Consider the following 19619-nt stretch of genomic DNA (forward strand, 5'->3'; position numbering starts at 1 on the left):
TCTTAGTACATCTGACTTAGTTTTCCCAACTTTAAACTCCTGTGTTAAAACATAAGGCTTATTGACATTCTGTGTAAAGCATCTGTGTGCCTTGTTACCTAGGAGTAATAAAACATTCAGGTAGGCATATATAAATATTCTTATCTTAGTTGTTACTTTAAAAAAATAAAGATTTTTACTTAGGAAAAAAACCTGAAGTGTGCTGTGACTTTCTGAGTTTCTAACTGAGCAGTGAGCCTTAGGTTGAAAGTGGCTATCACAGAACTGAGCACCTTTAAAATGAGCAGAAAGCAGGATGACGTGTTAACACCCTTTTATAAAGAAGAGAATGTAATTTTGTTCTTCAGCACTGAAGGGAATTGGCAAATGAGATCTGTCAAACAGGTTCTGTAATTTTTTCCTGCTTTTATTTTTCTTCTTGTTGTTAAAGAGCTAGCTGAAAGGCAGAAAAATACATGTAATTAGGAAATGTGTTTTATCTTGAAATTATCAATCTTCTGTCTCTTAGAGCAGGAGAAAGCAAAATAGTTCTATTTCAAGTCCTGTATGTCATTGTCAGAGTAGGACATGTGTCCTGCGTGGTGTAGTACAACACTTGTTCTAACTTACTTCTTTTACATAACTAAATATGCACAGTGTTTTAATTTGGAGGCTTTGGAATTTATTTTAATGGTTTTTCCATCTACAGATAATGACAGTAGTCACGATTAACATCTTCATATTATATTGAGTTCATTTATGTAGTATTTATTTAAAATCCTGACATTTTGGCATGTGGGAAGAAGAGCTGTTATACCTCTGTTACCATATTTGGCTGTGAGAGAAAAAGATGATTAAAGCGCAACTGTACAACTGACAGTCATCTCAGCATCAGCAACAAGTATTTTTGCTTCAGGCTCCAGCAGCTACAAGGAATTATTTGCTGACTGCAGCCCTGCAAGCAGGAGCAGGGCTGCTCCAGGAGTGGGGGAGTGGGCAGATGGCAGCTGGGGGGAGAGGGGAGGAAGGCACAGCTGCTGGGGAGGGACAGCTCCTGCTGCACCCAGACCTGCGCTCAGGTGATGCTGGCGCTGGCAGTGCCGAGAGAGAGCTCACATGGAAAATCCAGAGCTGCCACACAAGGCCCCATGAGTCTCGAGTGAATGCAAGCTTTTATAAATGCTGGGAAATGGGGAGAGAGAGGGGGGAAGTACAGCTGGTGAGAAAAGCTCCTACTAAAATTACTTCACTTGAATGTGTGAGTTTGTTCACGTTGGGATGCAGGAGCTGTCACAAGAGTTTTCTGCTGGAATCCTACCTAGTATCAGTCAAAAACTGCATGATTCCACCTGCTAAGCTAGGCCAGGCTGTTCTGGCTCCAGGCTTGGGAACTTGTTTGTTTGTGTATATACATAAATATTTTATACACAGTCTCTCAGCTTTCCTTAGCTTGTGAGCGCCCTGCAGGTGATGTACCTTGATCCTCTCAGTCTGTTTTGTCATGGCCTTTGTCCTGTGACCCCGCCTATGCTGATGCTGTTCTGATCAGGTCCCTTGGGGAAATCTATTCAGGACACTAAAGCTCTCACAAGTTCACTTTTTTGTACTGCTGGCCCTCACTTCATGCATTGGCAGTGGGCCAGAGTGATCAGCAGGGCAGGGCAAGTGCAGGAAGGAGAGGGGAAGAACTCAGTAAGTGTGGAGATCCCCAGACTGCTTCAACATCAGCTTCCAGATGATCAGGGATGGTGTTAATCCCAATACTCACTTAGCTCTCTTGTAAGTCAGCTGCCTGTTCTTACAGCTGCCAGAGTGAAACTTCATGTAGTCTGGAAATTTCATGTATAAATGAATTTGTGTGCCCTATTATTCCAGCCAAACTATTTGTATTCTATTTTTTAGAAATCAGTTGCTTAATTTAATTTAATTATCATATAGACTTAAATTAACTTCAAAAATAGCAATTCACAGAGAAAAATGAAAATTTCAGATTTTTGCAGACTGTTAATTAGTAAGTGATGTTAACAATGACACTTCACTTTTAAGGTTGAATAACAACATTCTAAATATAAGGTGATACACCCCCAAAATAGAGGGGTCAGATATTTGGTAAAAAATCAAGCAAGTATCAATCTGTGCCTATATTTGTCTTTCCCTTTAAGGACCGACCACCTCCAAACTCCTGGAAGAAGATAGAACAGTCCAGGGAATATAAAAATGGCAATCAGCTCAGGGAATATCAACTGGAAGGACTTAACTGGCTCCTATTCAACTGGTACAATAGGTATATGCATGGAATATTTTTTTGTAGATTTTAAACTATATAGAGTGAATCACTTTTATTGGGGATGAATACTGTTTTAACTAAATTTTTTGTAGCTTCTCTGCTTATAGCTAAAATAATATAACTGGAACAAATTTCTCAACCTTTGGGTGTGTAAGGATGTTTTATCCACACAAATTAACAAAACTGTTAAAATAATGCAGCTAACTTAACTAAAAATAAATTTTCAATGGCTATGAGGAAATTAAAGCAAAAAGAACCAAAGTGCAAGCTTTCACAATTTTTGAAATTTTTTGCATCTTTCAAAATGATTGCTAGAAATAGTGTAATAAAGTTATATCTCTTCAAAAGTAAGGCTAGTAAGTAATTGCATTATCTGTACTGCATTAATGCTATGTGTTATGACCAGAAGCATGATCACTTGAAGATCTTTCCCAGAATGATGTATTTTCTCTGTTTCTAAGTTCACTTTCTGTTAAAGTATCTTCTGCTTGCTGTATTTCCAAAGTGCCACTTGCATATCCCGTATAGAGATGCATGTTACTGGTCGGCAGAAGGAAATCTGGTTTTAATTCTCATTCAAGCGGTGCAGAGCTGTGTGACATCTGCAAACAGAGGGAAGGGCTGGGATGTGTGGCTGAGGGCAAGCATGGAGTGGTGCTTCATGCAGTAATTTAGTTTTAGGCATCTGTCTAGTTCTGGAATCAAAAAGGGAAATTTGCTAATGATGCTCTGATGCGCTCCTTTCATGTGAGTGTAGCTGGGATACTTCCTGTGTGTGATTTCTAGGGATTCTTCATTAATTTCTAGCAGTTTTGTCAAGGTGAATGTGCATGGAGGAAACCTGCCTAATTTAAATTCCTTTAATTAGGGCAAAGGTAGTCCCAAAAGAATACTACTTGAATATTTTTGTAGAACTTCACGGAACATTCTGTTCTCAGGTTTTGACAGTGCTAAACCTGATGCAAAGCTTCACACAAAGGTTTTGTGCACATTCTTTCACTCTAACCAGGGAATGCTTTCAAGGATCTTTTTGTAGTGCCTCAGTTTTGACTGTTGTTTTAGACTGATATATTTGAGCTTTGTTTCTGTAAATTGTTCGTTTTACTAACAGCATTGGAGTCTGTACTTTACTTGATGATAGTAACGAATAATTTTTTTTTGCTTTCAGGCGAAATTGCATTTTAGCAGATGAAATGGGCCTTGGCAAAACCATTCAGTCCATTACATTCCTGTATGAAATCCTCCTGACGGGTATAAGAGGCCCTTTCCTGATCATAGCTCCGCTCTCCACCATCACAAACTGGGAGCGGGAGTTCCGCACGTGGACGGGCCTGAACGTGGTGGTGTACCACGGCAGCATGGTCAGCAGGCAGATGATCCAGCAGTACGAGATGTACTTCAGGGACTCCCAGGTACGTATGGGAACCTCACTGGTGCGCAGTAACTCACCCTAAACATGGCTCAGCTGGCAGCAGTGACAAGGATACTTGACATTATCTGTCTTTTTATCTTGGTGAGAGTCACTTCACGTTCCAGGATGTTGCATTTGAGCATCTTCAGCAAGTGCTTGCTGGGTGAATTCAGTGGCAGTGTTAGCAGCAAGATGTGTGTGCTGTTTCACTGTGCTGAGTAATTTTGCAATTGAATGGCAGTGACGCTGGTGCTCTTGTGGAGATTAAAGTGTACACAGATGGTTGCAGTTGGGTCCTGAATTTGAAGAGTAGGGAGAAAAAACATAATACTGATTAAGCTCTGCTACCTTTATGAAGCTGTTCATTTCCTTTTGCTGGTGTTAACTGTGTACAGTCTGAACTTGCTTTTCTGAAATACACACCATTAAATAACATGAGAAAAACTTGAAACCTGACTATTTTAAAAGGATTTTTTTTCCCTTTTTTTTATATATTGTGCATAAATAATTCTTTTTAATTGTCATGGTATTTCCGCAGAATTTATAAAGCTGAGAACTTCTTATTAATAAGTGCTAAATATCAAAATGACATCTTGTTTGCCTAATGAGTTATTCTGTGCTGCCTTGCTGAAGGCCTTACATGTTCTCCTTGTCAGACCAATGGAGTAAAAAGTTTTCATTTGGTTCCCATGTGATATTGTGATTACTTACTGTATGACTGCCAACTGTAATAACATCATATTGTGACTGATCGATGGTAGAATTTTTCCTGTCACTCTTTCAGATTTTCTCAGCATTAAAAATGGGATTTTATCTACATGTAACTTCTGAAACAGTTCTGTTAGATGGTTATATCTGTCATTTAAAAGGGATTAATTTTTTTCTGTTGCTTAGATAGTACTGGATTTGGGTCCGTGAATAATTACTCATCAGTATTAGTTAGGGAGTTACAAAGATTATTAAGTGTGATGACAAAGCAATTTATAATGTAAAATCTGGTGTCTGGCTCCTGGCAAGATTTCAGCAAGGAAATGTGTACATTGAGCAGATGGGGGGGAATGTAACAAATTGTTTGTGTTGGTGAATTTCTAGGGCCGTATTGTCCGAGGTACCTACAGGTTCCAGGCCATTATCACAACGTTTGAGATGATCCTTGGTGGCTGTCCAGAGTTAAATGCAATTGAGTGGCGCTGTGTTATTATTGATGAAGCTCACAGACTGAAGAACAAAAACTGCAAACTTTTGGAAGGACTGAAATTAATGAACCTTGTGAGTAACTATAGTTCACTTTTTGGGGCTGATTTTAGTTCAGTATAGTATGATAATAAATTAAAAATTTGCGTTGCATGTCAAAAAATACCTCTCCAGCAGTGTTTCTTGAGGAATAGCTATTCCTGATACTCTTCAAACATATGTGGTTTTGATAACTTATGCTGGTATATTTGTGATTAAACAAAATGTGGCAAGTTCTCACTGTTAGCACAATCTATTTCCGACGATACTGTGGTACAGTTTTTGTTTTGATTAGGATGAAAATATCATTTAAAACTTGCTTTAGTTTTTGTGCAATGTGTTAAAATTTAGAAAATATTTTAAGCGAGTTATTTAACAACAAAAGCATGCAAGTGGTAGAATTTTAAATAGACAGATTGTCTAGGCGAGTACTTAAAATTTTATTTTGTACTTCTAAAGATTTTTAAAAGTAGATACTAGCATGTATCAGATGCACTATGACTAGTTTTGCATTTTTTATTGCTTCATTATTACTTTCCAGTGTATTCTCAGACATCCTCTGAGTTGCTTTCTGACGCATGCTCGCTGTATATTTTTCACACTGCAGAGAGGGAGGATTATAAATTTGTGAATATTACAGGCAAAGTTGAAGTGTTCACTCATTCCTTCATTACAGATGTAGGAAGAGAAAATTTAAAGGAAAGCTACTAGAAAATACTTATTGGTGTTTTTTTAATAAATCTGCTTCTTTGTATTACCTGTGTGCTTAGTGACACATACAACTGGTGTTCTCAGGTTTTGATGCTCAGACTCAACACAAACGTTTTTGCAAATGTGTGCAGATGAGGTTATGCAAGGTCTTTTTGTCCTTTTCTAGGAGCATAAAGTGCTGTTAACAGGTACCCCACTGCAGAACACAGTGGAAGAATTATTCAGCCTCCTTCATTTTCTGGAACCATTGCGATTTCCTGCCGAGTCCACATTCATGCAGGAGTTTGGAGACCTTAAAACAGAGGAACAGGTATGAGTTCATCTGAGCTTTAGAGTTCAGGAGGAATTGCCTTTGCACTGAGCTACAGTATTACCTTTTTTCATGTTCCAACAAATGGTTCTGCTTCCTTCAGGTTCAGAAACTACAAGCTATCCTGAAACCCATGATGCTCAGGAGATTAAAAGAAGATGTAGAAAAAAAACTGGCTCCTAAGGAGGAAACCATAATAGAAGTAGAGCTAACTAATATTCAGAAGAAATATTACCGAGCAATTTTGGAGAAAAATTTTGCCTTCTTATCCAAAGGAGCAGGGCAGGCGAATGTACCCAACCTGGTTAACACTATGATGGAACTCAGAAAGTGCTGTAATCACCCTTATCTCATCAAAGGTAAATATAGCATAAGGACTAGGGGTTTTTTAACTTATTTTTAAATTTTATTTAAAATACGTAAGAATTTTGTAATAATTCTTCAATGTTTTCTTCAGATTTTCGAAGGATTGGATTAGGTGGAAACATTTTTTTGATAGATACAAGACAAAGTTGTGAGAGATTTGCATATTTGATGCCTGAAGCTTGAACTTTTGTAGGTTTTCACAGAACATTTAGAAGCAATTATCTCATGGAAATAGTACAGCTCTTCAAAAGCAGTATGAGCAAGAACTTTTAGGTCTAAGTTTTAAAATGAATGGTTCTTTCAAGTGATAGGATCTCTGTCAGTCTTCACTGCTTTTCTCACTTATAAATAACTGGTGTTTTTCCTGATTTGCAAGACAATACTGTTTACACTCCAAAAGTTTTGGCTGTGGTTTCAGAAGTAGTATTCAAAATACTGGTTTTTTGCAAAGACTCATGACCCTTTTAAAATCTCACAAAGACAAAACAACATTTTTCTTAGTAGTTTTTTTACAGTACTCAAGAATTAAGTATTTCAGTTTTGTTCACCTCATTCAAGGCGTTTTTTCCGTGGTGTTCTGCTTAAAAACTTAAGACTTGTTGTCAAAGCTGCTAAAAATAGATATTCTTGTTTAGACTTCAGATCCATCCAGAACTCTGTTCTGTCTCCATCAGTACCTAAAAGGAGATATTTAGGGTACAGCACTGACTTTGGTAACTTAGATTTGAATGAATGTAGAGATATTTGTGTAGATACATCCATAGATGTGGACATGTATTCTTTGATAGGTGCTGAAGAGAAGATCCTTGGAGAGTTTAAGGAAACATACAGTCCAAGTGCTCCTGACTTCCACCTGCAAGCAATGATCCAATCTGCTGGTAAATTGGTTCTTATTGATAAGCTTCTTCCAAAAATGAAAGCAGGAGGCCACAAGGTTCTGATCTTCTCTCAAATGGTGCGCTGCCTTGATATTCTGGAGGATTACCTTATCCATAAAAGGTAAGATTCATCTTTTCTATCCCGTGGTATATTGCTCTGTGTGAATGGTAGTGCTGGATTGACAGCAGCCCACCGAAGCTGGAGTTCTGTTTTCTTTGCTAAGCAGTTTGTAACTTTGTGTTCTGGGATCATTTGTTTACAACTAATTGAAAACTTCAGAGAAAAACTAAAGAGAGATTGCCCAATTTAAGTAAACCATGTGCTTTCAGTCTGTTACTTTTTCCATTAAGCATTCAGTTATTTATATACTGTTTTTACATCTTCTGTCAGAAACTAGGCAAGTTTAAGCTTGTCATTGCTTGTCCAAACCCCCGGAAGGCCTGAATGTGTTCTTTACTTACGTGGTGTTGATCTGGGACCACATGGGTCCAAGGTACAGCCTCTTACTTCCAAAGGAATATAAGCACAAAGTAATAAACAACTGGGGATGTGGTTTTTATTAATGTAAAAGTGAAAATGGTCTTCCTATCTTTGCTAAATTGACTGCTTTGAGTTTTGCAGCAGAACTGAACTGCCAGCCATAAACCTGCTCCTTAGGCTGGCTTTTGCCATCACATGTAATTGCACCCTCTGATTATTACAGACTGTTGACTCCATGGAAACGAAATGCTTTTTTGAGCATGTGACTAAATAAATGCATAAAGCCTTAAACTTGGTTGCAATTAGTAGTTGCTGTATCAACCTGAAAATCTTTAACAAGGCATAGTTCTTGTTGTTTTACCAGTGTTGCAATGTACATACTGCTTTGAAATATGTAATTGTCAGTGAATTACATCATAGTAATGCGGAGTTAACATGTTGGAAAACAAAACTTATTAATGTTAAGCCTTCCTGCAGTGGATACTGGAACACTGGATATTAGGTTATTTTAATATCTGCTTTAGTGATAGTTTTATATTAAACCTGTCTGTTTGAACTGGGAGTGCAACAGTTTCTGTTTTATTTTTAAAGATTAATTTTAACTTCATAGTGATACTTATAATTCTTCATGGAAAATGTTCCCTTTCTGCAACAATGTTACATTTAGACCAATGAATCATATCTATAGGTGGAATCTTTTGAAACCCATAGAAGCTGAAATTTGCTGTGTGCTGCCATTTGATTAGAAATGTTGGAGTGCACACATGATCAGACTTAGCACTTAACAGAATTCAGGCCTGTAGGAGATAGATGGCTGCCTGCCAGAATGCCTGTGGTCCTGTGGATTATCTGCTGGGCCATTTTATAGCTGATGAGAAGAAAAATGATTGTGAGGCCTTTTAACTACTAGGTGCACATTCAGCTTCTTACTCAGTGTACAAGTACAGAAGTATTTGCTCCCTTTTTAAGCGTTTTGCTTCATTTCAGAAGTTTCAAAGCAGTCTTTGTAATTGTCAAAGGTGACAAATGGCAGTTTTACTTCAGGCTTGGTTTATCTGGGAGGCCTTGATAAAGACTGTTGAAGGTGGTGTCATGTCGTTTTTGTTCCATTTCTCTTAATCTTTACAGAATCAATATGCAGTTTGTCCATTGACAGCTCACCAAGTTCTGGTTTCTGCTGATTGCTTGGTTACGCTTACCGTGTTCAGGCAATCTGGTATATCATACAGGAGCCCACTGTCCTGCTTATGTGACCCTAGGCAGGGATCCCTAGGCAAGGATAATATGTGAAAAACTTGAGTGTCCACATAGGACTTCAGGTTAGGGTGTGTTTTAATAAGTAAGTAATACAGGCATAATCAGGTACTTGCTTAGTGGACAGAATGCAGAACAACTTGTCTTAAAATGCTCAGTGTTTGGACTTGCTGATGTGCCTTGGTGCTCCAGCTCTGGAAGTTCTGACAAGATTCTTGGTTATGTTACCCACTGCTAATCAGAGTCAGTGTTTATCACTTGGATTCACTGCACAGAGTAAATGTGTGAGCAGCAGACTGTCGGATCTCAAGATCTCAGTCCTGAGATGCTGAGCCTCCAGGAGTCCTGGAATGTTGCCAGAAGTGTCTGGTAGCTGGACTTTAACCCTACACAGGAGACGACAAGGATGAGGGCTTCACCAGGGTGAATGGTGAAAAGATTAGCTAATTAGAGGGTGAAACACAGGGTTTAGGATTTATGTACAGGGGGGTTTAGAGGAGTAAGATGGAGGAATTGGGGCGTGTCCTGCCCTCCTTCTTCTTCCTCCTCTCCTCCATCTTCTTTGGCCACGGTGGCACCTTTGGATTGGTTATTACTGAGAGTGCACCGAGTTATAACAATGGATGGTATTGGGGAAAAATGATAAATATTGTATACGTAACAGGGGGTATAAAGATAGGTGCCTGCCCCGGAGGAGAGACAGTGTGCCCATGGCTGACTGCTGAGCAGATCTTTGTTAGGCTGAAAGAACATCTTTTAGATAAACAATTAATAAACATAAAACCAGAAAGAAGAACTGAAGCCTCTTCTCGTCCTTCGACACGCGGGCTGCCCCAAGGCCACCCCCGGGCCTTCCAGGCCCCTCAAACAGCCGAGATAAACCGGACAGCAGACCTGTCCAGAGGCTCTCTGAAGTCAGCCCCGTGTGTAAAGCCGTGTGTGTGTGTGTGTGCTGTGGCAGGTACCTGTACGAGCGCATCGACGGGCGCGTGCGGGGCAACCTGCGGCAGGCGGCCATCGACCGCTTCAGCAAGCCCGACTCGGATCGCTTCGTGTTCCTGCTCTGCACCAGGGCCGGGGGCCTGGGCATCAACCTGACTGCAGCAGATACCTGCATCATCTTCGATTCTGACTGGAATCCCCAAAATGACCTGCAGGTGAATTTCTTGGAGTGTGGTAAAGAGCCTTAATTAAACCCGATGGATAAGAATTTAATCACTTTGAATATTGTCTCTGTTTGAACACACGTAATTTTGACACGTTCATGTTTTTAAGGCATGTGTTTAAAGTTCTTTTTTGCCCTCAATTCAGAAGAGATTTCATTTGATTGGGAACTTTTCTTTCAGTTACTTTTGAAAAACAGCACAGGTGGAGTCAGTGATTTGATAAAACCCTTAAGAATTGATGACACTGTGAACCCAGGGGCTATATATTGCATGTACTGACTAACACAGTTTATGGAAATGGAGGTGTTCAATTGGAACATAATATTCAGAAAAGGATTAATATGCATTAAGAAAAAGTGAATTAATAGAATCTAGGTATTGGATGCTGAAATTTAAATAACTCTCAAGTTGCAACTCCTTTACCATTTGTATCAGATCAGCTACCTTAGGAGCCAGCAGGTCTTTTTATCTGGTGTTTCTGCAAAGGCAGGACCAGTGAGGAGCATTTAGCGCAGGCCATTCATCTGCATTTTTCTTGCTACACTGTGTTTAGAAAACTGTTCACTTTGTGGAAAATGTCTGATAGCTTCTGTTTGCTTAAATGTGTGTTGAATCCTTTTGAGTTCATGCCGCTGTGTTTGGATTGGGCTACAGCAGAAGCAGGTTCTTAAAAGATCAGTATGTGATTCCTAGGTAGGTCTAAAATCCAACTGCTCTCTTCCCTTCCTTCCAAAGGCTCAAGCCCGATGCCACAGGATTGGTCAGAACAAAGCAGTGAAGGTCTACAGGCTCATCACACGTAATTCCTATGAGAGAGAGATGTTTGACAGAGCAAGTCTGAAACTGGGACTGGATAAGGCTGTCTTGCAGAGTATGAGTGGAAGAGAAAACAGTGTTGGTGGTGTATGTAGATTTATTTCCTGAAATAACCTTTTTTTGATTTTGTAATCATGTGGGAATTGCTTTAAATTACAGAAGCTGCAACTTTTCCCTTTTTCTGTCATTTGCATCTCCATTCTGTTTTCTGATGTGAACTAGCAACATAGCTAATATAATTTTAAATCTAGTCAGTTATTCTGATAAATCTTTCTTGCCTTATGAAGTTCAAGGTAGATAATGTCAAAGTGTTAAAATAAGGAGAAAAATTTCTTTGTTTCCTTGTATTTTCTCATACTAAGATAATGTGTTACTTTAATGTAAGTATGAACAGGTAATTTCTCTTAGACATGCACATCATGGTGTTGAGAACAGCCAAAAAAAAAAAAAAAAGGTAAAAAAGGCATACTTTTTGAAATGTGTTCTGTAAGCACCTAATTTAGTATTTCAGCTATCAGCTTGACTTTTCTCATAGCTTCTAACACTCCAGATTTAGGCTTGCAGATCATAAGGCAGTTAGGTTGTGGAAAGATGGGAAAGAGTAAGAGAAAAGAGTTCAGGGATTTTTCTTCTTGATTGTCTAAACCTGATTTTATTTGCTCAGATCCAGCAACTCTCCAAAAAAGAAATCGAGGACTTGCTTCGAAGAGGTGCCTATGGTGCCATAATGGATGAGGAGGATGAGGGCTCCAAGTTCTGTGAGGAGGACATTGACCAGATCCTGCAGCGCCGCACCAAGACCATCACGATCGAGTCTGAGGGAAGGGGCTCCACGTTTGCCAAGGTGCAGAGCAGCAGGGTGTTCTGGGACAGCAGGGAGCTCCAAATGGCACTGCATGGGGCAGAGCCTAGGCCTTAGTTTAAGTTCTGTTTACGTGTGTTGTGTGTGAGGTACATAGTTTGGCTTCTTGCATCTGTACATTTCTGTTAACGTGCACACTGAAAGTCAGATTACAGATTCTGTAAACGCCAGGTGCAAGGAGTGTGCTGGAGCAAAGATGAGTAATGGATCTGTGCTGCTTTGGGAAAGGCTGGGGGTTGTGTGAGATGTGATGAGCTGCATTAGCCAAGAATATTAAAACAAATTTGCTTACAGATCTGGTTGTATTTATATATATTAAAGGCAGAGAAAAATATATATGGCAATAATTAATAAGGCTAAAAACTAATATGGTTAAAAACGCATTCTAAAAATGCATAAACGAAAATATATATTTGAACCTTGAGCTTTTTTGGTAAGAATTGGAGAAGTAAAATATAAAGTGTCCTAAAATAGCAATGAGTGGAGATACATATATGTACATGGGAAGGGGGCTGAGAGTGTAAAATATCAAGCAGCAAAGCTTGGGATGTGGGCACTTCATGAATGCAATTGTGAGCATTCCAAAAGAATTAAAAAAGCAAAAAAAAAAGAAGACTTAAAATATTGTAAATGTATATTTATATTCTTAAATGGCAATATTTAAAAATATCATTTATTTATATGTTTATTTAGTTTTCCTATATCTTGCTGATTATGCCTTAAATAAGAAATAGATTTCTAAAGATCATCATCACTGTCTTTTTATCAGAAGAGTTAGAAATTTTTATATGTATTTACTCTTTTCCCAAATGCAGTGTATCAGGGTTTTTTAAATGCCTTCTGAAATTAAGCCTATTCCATGCACTCAGGCTTTGATTGTTGGCAGCTTAAACACCCCTTTGAAATTTCCCTCAAGCGAGTACTTCTGCATGAGATGAAATCCCCAAATGCTGATAAGCCTCTTCAAAAGATTCTTTTTTCTTCCATTCAAGTAATTTAGATTCAGACTTAGAAGCAGAAGAATCTTGCTGCTTAATGTTCTTCTCTCCTGATGGTGCATAAAAGTTCATTAGATTTTTCTGATATATTATGGATCTGATTTTTAAAAATTAAGGGGGAGGAGAGCTTTTGAGTTGCTTTGCAGTGTAAGTAACTTCTAAAGTCTTAACAGCTGCTTGGGAGGTTTTTAATGAAATAAGGTCAGGCAATCTTGACAGCAGTGAGGCAAACTACAAACTTTTGATGTATGATGTTGGTAAGCTTTAGTTTTATGTATTACAGGCTAGTTTCGTTGCATCTGGAAACAGGACTGATATTTCACTAGATGATCCCAACTTCTGGCAGAAATGGGCCAAAAAAGCAGAAATTGATATTGATGCTATCAGTGGTAGAGTAAGTACTGTTTTAATGTGTATTTTTTCCAAGCATGTGCTTGCTGTTGAATTCTGAATTTGCAGGTATGGGATTTCTAGTGCTTTTTGATTAATATTTCAACAAATCAAACTTTTTATGCTGGCCTATTTGTACTGGCTTATGAGCAGCCGGCCTGCTGACAGCTGTAGTATTTCTGATTTTTGTCCTGTCCAGTAAAAAGTTTGGACATTTCTGATTTTTGTCAAAGACCTGAAAATGATTAAAATTGTGGTATTATTCTGATTGCCTCATTTCTCTGTCTGTAAATCTTGAACTGGAATCTGCAAAATAAGTGACTAAAACCCGTATAAATTTTATAATACTGAAATCTGTGTCCTCTACTTGAAGACATTGCCCACGCATTTGATTCAAAAAGGTTTCAGTGCCCCCTTTCCCTCACAAAGACTGCAGAGTAGTCTGTGTGAGAGAAAGTCTCATCAGCTCAGATGAGGTACTCTGTGTTGTCTGTAACAAATGTACTGGCATTAGCATATGAAACTCATTTTTTGTTGCCTTAAATACCACAGAATGTTTTACCTTGCTCCATGGTGTTCAGTGTCCTCATGAAATAGCTGTGAATAACAAGCGATAGGAATTGTTTCTGAACTGCAGCTGTGTACTCGAGAAAAACTGCTTCTCTCACGAGGTGTGTTTGGAATTTTGCAGAACAGCCTTGTCATTGATACCCCAAGAATCAGGAAGCAGACTCGGCCCTTCAGTGCCACCAAGGATGAGCTGGCGGAGCTGTCGGAGGTGGAGAGTGAGGGGGATGAGAAGCCCAAGCTGCGCCGGCCCTGCGACCGCTCCAACGGCTACGGGAGGACTGAGTGCTTCCGTGTGGAGAAGAACTTGCTGGTCTATGGGTATTGTGTGCATCCTTCTTCATTCTCTCAAGGGTTTTAAAAATACTTATTTTTCCATGTGGTAAATTGGTTTTGTGGAATAACTTAACTCTGTATTGGCAATGACCTGGAGAGTGTGCAGAGAATGTTTTTAGAAAAGGAATTTATCTTGCATCCTGTAATAAATCTTCCTGACAATTTGCAATTAAAAAAACATTAAGAAAGAAGGGTGAAAATCTTTCTTCAAATGAGATTACAGCTTTTAACATGGGCACTACAGGAGTCTCTCTAAAAATCATTACAGTAAGTGCTGCAGGCAGGCTCAAGGCTCCTTAAAAATGTCTGAAATAATGCCTTGGTAGGTAACTTGATTTTCATAATTGTAGAACATCTTGCACTTCTGTGAGGCACAAATAGGAACTGAGAATCTAACCAGTTATTTTAGGCATACTGAAATCAGATAACTTGATTTGGAAATCAAATCTTAGGTGTTCCCTCACCCATCTTAAAAGAAAAATAACAGCATTCTTGTCAGAATGAGTTCCCATCAGTTTTGTGTCTTTGAAGTTTAAAACAATCATCCATACTTTTTGTAAAGAGGCACTTCTTGTTTAAAACTCTGTTTTAATCAGGTGGAGTTATATTGCAAATGCGACTTTATTATTTCTACTCATTAACTTAAACTGAAAGAAAAAGGCTAAAAGCTAAGTATTTTAGATAAAAATTCTCTTTTGTAAGAGAATTCTGTGGCTACTGCAGTGTTTCACTTCCAGGTGCTGATTTGTGTTTCACTTTGGACTAGGTGGGGCCGATGGAGAGAAATTCTGTCCCACGGCCGCTTCAAGAGGCAGCTGAACGAGCACGATGTGGAGATCATTTGCAGAGCCCTGTTAGCCTATTGCCTTGTTCACTACAGAGGGGATGAGAAAATAAAGAGTTTTATATGGGATCTCATCACCCCAACAGAGGATGGGCAAACACGAGAGTTACAGAACCACCTCGGTAAGGACCTGATGTGTTTCTGCACTCAGACAGCTTCATGTGTGTGTGCCTGTGGTACTGGGATAAAAACTGCAAAAAACCCTCTTTGAACACATCCTGCTTGAAATAAATGAGACTTATTTCAAGCACACAATTCAGCTGATGGACAAAGAAGTGTCATTGCTGCTTAGCCTTGGATTTGATGGCTTCCCCAAATGGTGTTTGGTGTGAGCTTTCATTCCAGTTCAGAATAACCTGTTCTATTTCATGGTAGGTGACAGACAGCCCACTCCTCTTCTCCCCCTCTCCTGCTGGTCCTTACTGGTGATGTGTTTTCCAGAGGTGCTCTGAGACACAAAAAGTCTCTCATATTGATGTTAGTGTTGATCCTGCACTGCAGGTTCAATATCTGTATAGGATATGGGAACTATCAATATTGTGGGCATCTATATCTATACCTGTAATATTTTACTTTATATAGGCTTATCAGCCCCTGTGCCTAGAGGAAGAAAAGGAAAAAAAGTGAAGACCCAGGCTAGCACTTTTGATATACACAAAGCAGAATGGCTTCGAAAATACAATCCAGAGCATCTGTTGCAAGATGAAGGCTACAAAAAGCACATAAAACACCATTGCAACAAGTAAGCAGTAGCTGAAGTTTGAATGTCTTTCAATTGTTTGTTTTTTCTTCTAGATTCTCATTGCCTTAGACTTCAAAATAGTTGTGGCAGTAGGAAGAAAGAAGTTTCAATGGTGTTATTTTGATTAGAATAAATAGGTCATGGTGTCTTTGTAGGTGAACAGATAATTTCACATGTAAAATAATTCTGTTACAATTTTTGAAGAAACTGTTTTTGTCTGTGGAGGGATCCCTTGCTAACATGTTTGGGATGCCTTGCAGCAGCCAAGGGACTAAAGAGTGGGAGTGCTTATCAGAGAGACTGAAAGCACTGAAGTTGTTGCCCCTCAGTCTCACATGCTGTTTCCCTGGCATGTTTTCTAGGCTTCAGAGAATCTGAGCTACCAGTTTGTGAAAGCTTAGTCATTCATGGCAGTGAATGAGCTTGGTGTAGATAAACAGATTTTTCTGTAGCAAAAGTTGCCATATTATGCTTGGACAATTCATACAGCTGCAGTCAAGAATTGAGATAAAGCATGGAGAAGTCATTGGGGTCACTAAATTGAGAGTGAGAAGGAAATGAAAGGTTAAGGGGAGGATGTTCATTGTCAGCCTACTCGATCCTCTCTGAGGACATGCTCTAAGCAGGAAAAGGGAAATAGCACTTTGTTCTTAGCAGTATTTCATGGAGCAAGTGAAGAGTGTTCTGCTGACCCTGGTCTTCAGGATTTGAAAGAAAATTTTGCAATGAAACAATTTGTAAATGTGATGACAAGAAAAAGTCTTAGGTCACCTGAGCTGGATGTTGCCCCCACCCTTAAAAGTGAAGGAAGTAGGTTTTAGGAAAGTGACTTGAAATGTCAGTGATAAAACAAAAGACAAAACAAAGCCATCCACAAGTATTGAAAGCTTTTTGAATTCTAATATTTGTATTTCTCTTTTTTCTTCATTTAGAGTCTTACTTCGAGTAAGAATGCTGTATTACTTAAAGCAAGAAGTCATTGGTAATGAATTCCAAAAGGTCTTTGATGGAACTGATGCCAGGTGAACTATTGAGAGAGTATTTTTACTTGTTTATTTCAAATGTCAGATGAATATTCAAGAATGTGCCTAGACCCAAATAAGACATGTTAAAACTAAATGTGTTTATCCTTAGGCTGTGAGGAACATGTTTTTGTTTTCTCTTTGTTTACTAAACACTTCATCAACTTGACATGAGGAAGTCCTGATTCCTCTTCATGAGTCTAGCTATATAAAGTAAAATAATATGAGTCAAATAGACTGAAAAAGTGAGTGAAAGATAGAATTATGTACTTGACATGATAATTGGCAGGTTTTCCCCTGCTTTTGATTATGTGCTGTGTATTCCATTAATGCCTTCATTTTTTTTTAAACTTTTTTTTTGTAAAGGCAACTATTGCTGTTTGGAAATTCTTGAACTCGCTGCTACAGGAGCTTGTGGCAGATAGAAAGCTGTAATTTGATTCAGAAATACTAGTGAGGAACAGTCCCTCTCATGCTATTAAACACTGACACAGATAATCCTTGGTTTGCAATGTTGTGCAAGCACAGGCTGCTGGGAGTTGGTGAAGTTCACTTAGGGAGGAAGAATGTTGTATACTGGTTTGGCTTTTGTAGTCTTTCCCTATTACTGGTCTCAAATACTAAATACTAAGCTGTCTGGGTGTTTTGTATTGCTGGTTTTACTGTATTTGTGTGCTTGAAGAGAGAAGTCTCAAGTCCCACATGAAGTAGAAATGTACTAAGAAAATATCAACATTTATTTCTTCCTCTGAATTCTACTGATGTTGCTATGCTCTTGGTGATTGTCTTTAGTGAAATTGATGTTTGGGTTCCTGAGCCAGACCACTCTGAAGTTCCTGCTGAGTGGTGGGATGCAGATGCAGATAAATCTCTTCTAATTGGAGTTTTTAAACATGGTGAGTAATGAGGGTGACTGTGTATGCACTTCCTCATACCCCAAAATAAAAACACCCTACACTCAATTTTTTTTTGTGTACTCTGGAAGTTGAATTTTTGCCACTTTTTTTCTATTGTAGGTTATGAAAAATACAACACTATCAGAGCAGACCCAGCTCTTTGCTTCTTGGAAAGGGTTGGAAAACCAGATGAGAAAGCAGTTGCTGCTGAACAGAGAGCAAATGATTATATGGATGGGTATGGAAGGAAATGTTTTGGGGCCTGAAAGCAAACAAATTTGAATTTACATGCTGTACCTTTTTCTCTTCCTAACTGGTTTTACATGAGTTTGGTGTCATTATTGTAAGGGATGCCACTTTGATTTTACTCCCATAGGGTGGAAAAGAGGATTGGTAAAACAACTACTGAAGTTTGGGATTTCACAGTTAGGGAAAAATGCAGCAACCTGTTATTTACAAGGATTCTACCTTGTGTTGATATGTTAAAAATGCTACTTAGACACTGAAGTGCAAAAGCATTCAGAGGTGGGGTGCTACAGACCTGTTCAACTTGATTTCAGGTCAGCTTTTCATGTCTTAGTCTTGTGTAGCTGACCAGTGACCCCAGTAGATCAATGTGAGAATTACTGGTTACTGCTAAAAGAGAAAACTGCTTTTATTCATTGCCTCATCACTGGGGTTTTTAGTTGTGGTCACAAAGAATACCTTTGGATGATACAGTTACTTGGGGGGAGCAGGATTCACGCCAAAGCTGCCATGAAATACTTCATTTCAAACAGAAAATTAAATACAGTATCTTAATAAATTTAAATCAGCTTTACTTAATTGAAAAGAGTGTAAGAAATTTTCAGTTAGTAGTGTAAAATATTACTAAAATGGTGTCTTTTGTGTTGAAATTTTAACAGGGATGTGGAAGATCCAGAGTATAAACCAGCACCAGCACTGTTTAAAGATGACATAGAGGTATAGTAGGCACCAATTAATGGTTCCTTTCAACACCCATTCACTTAGACACTTCAACACACGTTCACTTGTAATGTAATACTTCCACCTTTTTGTTGGGCAAATTATTACTTTTTTTTTTCTGCTGATAAGGCTTGCTCCATGAGTTTCTGAAGTTGTCTGGGTGGGTGGGAATGATAGGGAATTGCTGCATAGTTCTGTTGTATGCCCTGTTAGCCATTTATCCAAACTATTTGTTACTTTTGTTCTTTTTCATATTCAGAAACTGTTGTAATATGTACATTTAACCTAAATCTCTGGAGAGGGCTATATTTTAAATTGTGCTTCACTTTTGTTTTTTTACAGGATGATGTTTCATCCCCAGGTGATCTTGTAATAGCAGATGGAGGTAAACCCATAAAACTACAAATCTCAGCCAGTTGCTGTTGTGTTTTGAATTGTTTAATTCTTGTGATTCTTATCTAAAATATAATTACCTAGTGTAGAACCATAGACAACAGCAGTAATCAGCTTCTTTATTTTTCCCATTGCTTGGTTTTCATGCAGATGGACAAATGATGGAAGGGGACAAAATCTATTGGCCCACTCAGTCTGCCTTAACAACGCGGCTGCGCCGCCTGATCACCGCTTATCAACGCACCAGTAAAAACAGGCAGGCCCAGCAGATCCAGCCAGCATTCCCAGTACAAACCAGTATGATGCAGCTGCCATATGAGGAAGCTGCACTAAATCCAAAGATGGCTGCTAAGATTGAAAGACAGCAAAGGTATGTGCAGCATGCAAATGTACTTTTTCAATCTGCCCTTACGTAAAAAATGGTAAAGACATAATGCATGAAACAGTGAAGACATTGACAGCATTTCCCATCTTTTTCTTGCTGGTCAAGATGGACGAGAAGAGAAGAAGCTGACTTTTACAGAGTCGTGTCCACATTTGGAGTGGTGTTTGACCCTGAGAGGGGACGGTTTGACTGGACCAAGTTTCGAGCGATGGCTCGGCTGCACAAGAAAACTGATGAGAGCTTGGAGAAGTACCTGTATGCATTTATGTCAATGTGCAGGAGGGTCTGTCGCCTCCCCTCAAAAGAAGGTGGGTGTGTATGTTTTT

The 19619-nt window shown here is 38.8% G+C and overlaps 1 protein-coding gene across 9 annotated transcripts in view; it reads left to right on the forward strand.

Moving 5' to 3' along the window:
* Positions 1-19619, forward strand: part of CHD9 (chromodomain helicase DNA binding protein 9) — an 86537-nt gene that overhangs the window by 51809 nt on the left and 15109 nt on the right. For all 9 annotated transcript variants that reach the window (XR_012582506.1, XM_074551213.1, XM_074551217.1 and 6 more), the window contains 20 exons: positions 2142-2263; positions 3435-3678; positions 4770-4946; positions 5788-5931; positions 6035-6290; positions 7086-7296; positions 9872-10067; positions 10812-10979; positions 11557-11736; positions 13036-13146; positions 13834-14030; positions 14812-15011; positions 15472-15631; positions 16564-16653; positions 17446-17549; positions 17670-17787; positions 18455-18512; positions 18858-18900; positions 19059-19278; positions 19399-19601. Coding sequence is in view for 8 of the 9 variants with exons in the window: in XM_074551213.1 (XP_074407314.1) it covers positions 2142-2263; positions 3435-3678; positions 4770-4946; positions 5788-5931; positions 6035-6290; positions 7086-7296; positions 9872-10067; positions 10812-10979; positions 11557-11736; positions 13036-13146; positions 13834-14030; positions 14812-15011; positions 15472-15631; positions 16564-16653; positions 17446-17549; positions 17670-17787; positions 18455-18512; positions 18858-18900; positions 19059-19278; positions 19399-19601 (3202 nt within the window). In the remaining variant the exon portion in view is untranslated. The remainder of the gene's footprint in view (positions 1-2141; positions 2264-3434; positions 3679-4769; positions 4947-5787; positions 5932-6034; positions 6291-7085; positions 7297-9871; positions 10068-10811; positions 10980-11556; positions 11737-13035; positions 13147-13833; positions 14031-14811; positions 15012-15471; positions 15632-16563; positions 16654-17445; positions 17550-17669; positions 17788-18454; positions 18513-18857; positions 18901-19058; positions 19279-19398; positions 19602-19619) is intronic.

This window comes from Zonotrichia albicollis, chromosome 13 (genome assembly GCF_047830755.1).
Source record: "Zonotrichia albicollis isolate bZonAlb1 chromosome 13, bZonAlb1.hap1, whole genome shotgun sequence".
Lineage (NCBI taxonomy): Eukaryota > Metazoa > Chordata > Aves > Passeriformes > Passerellidae > Zonotrichia > Zonotrichia albicollis.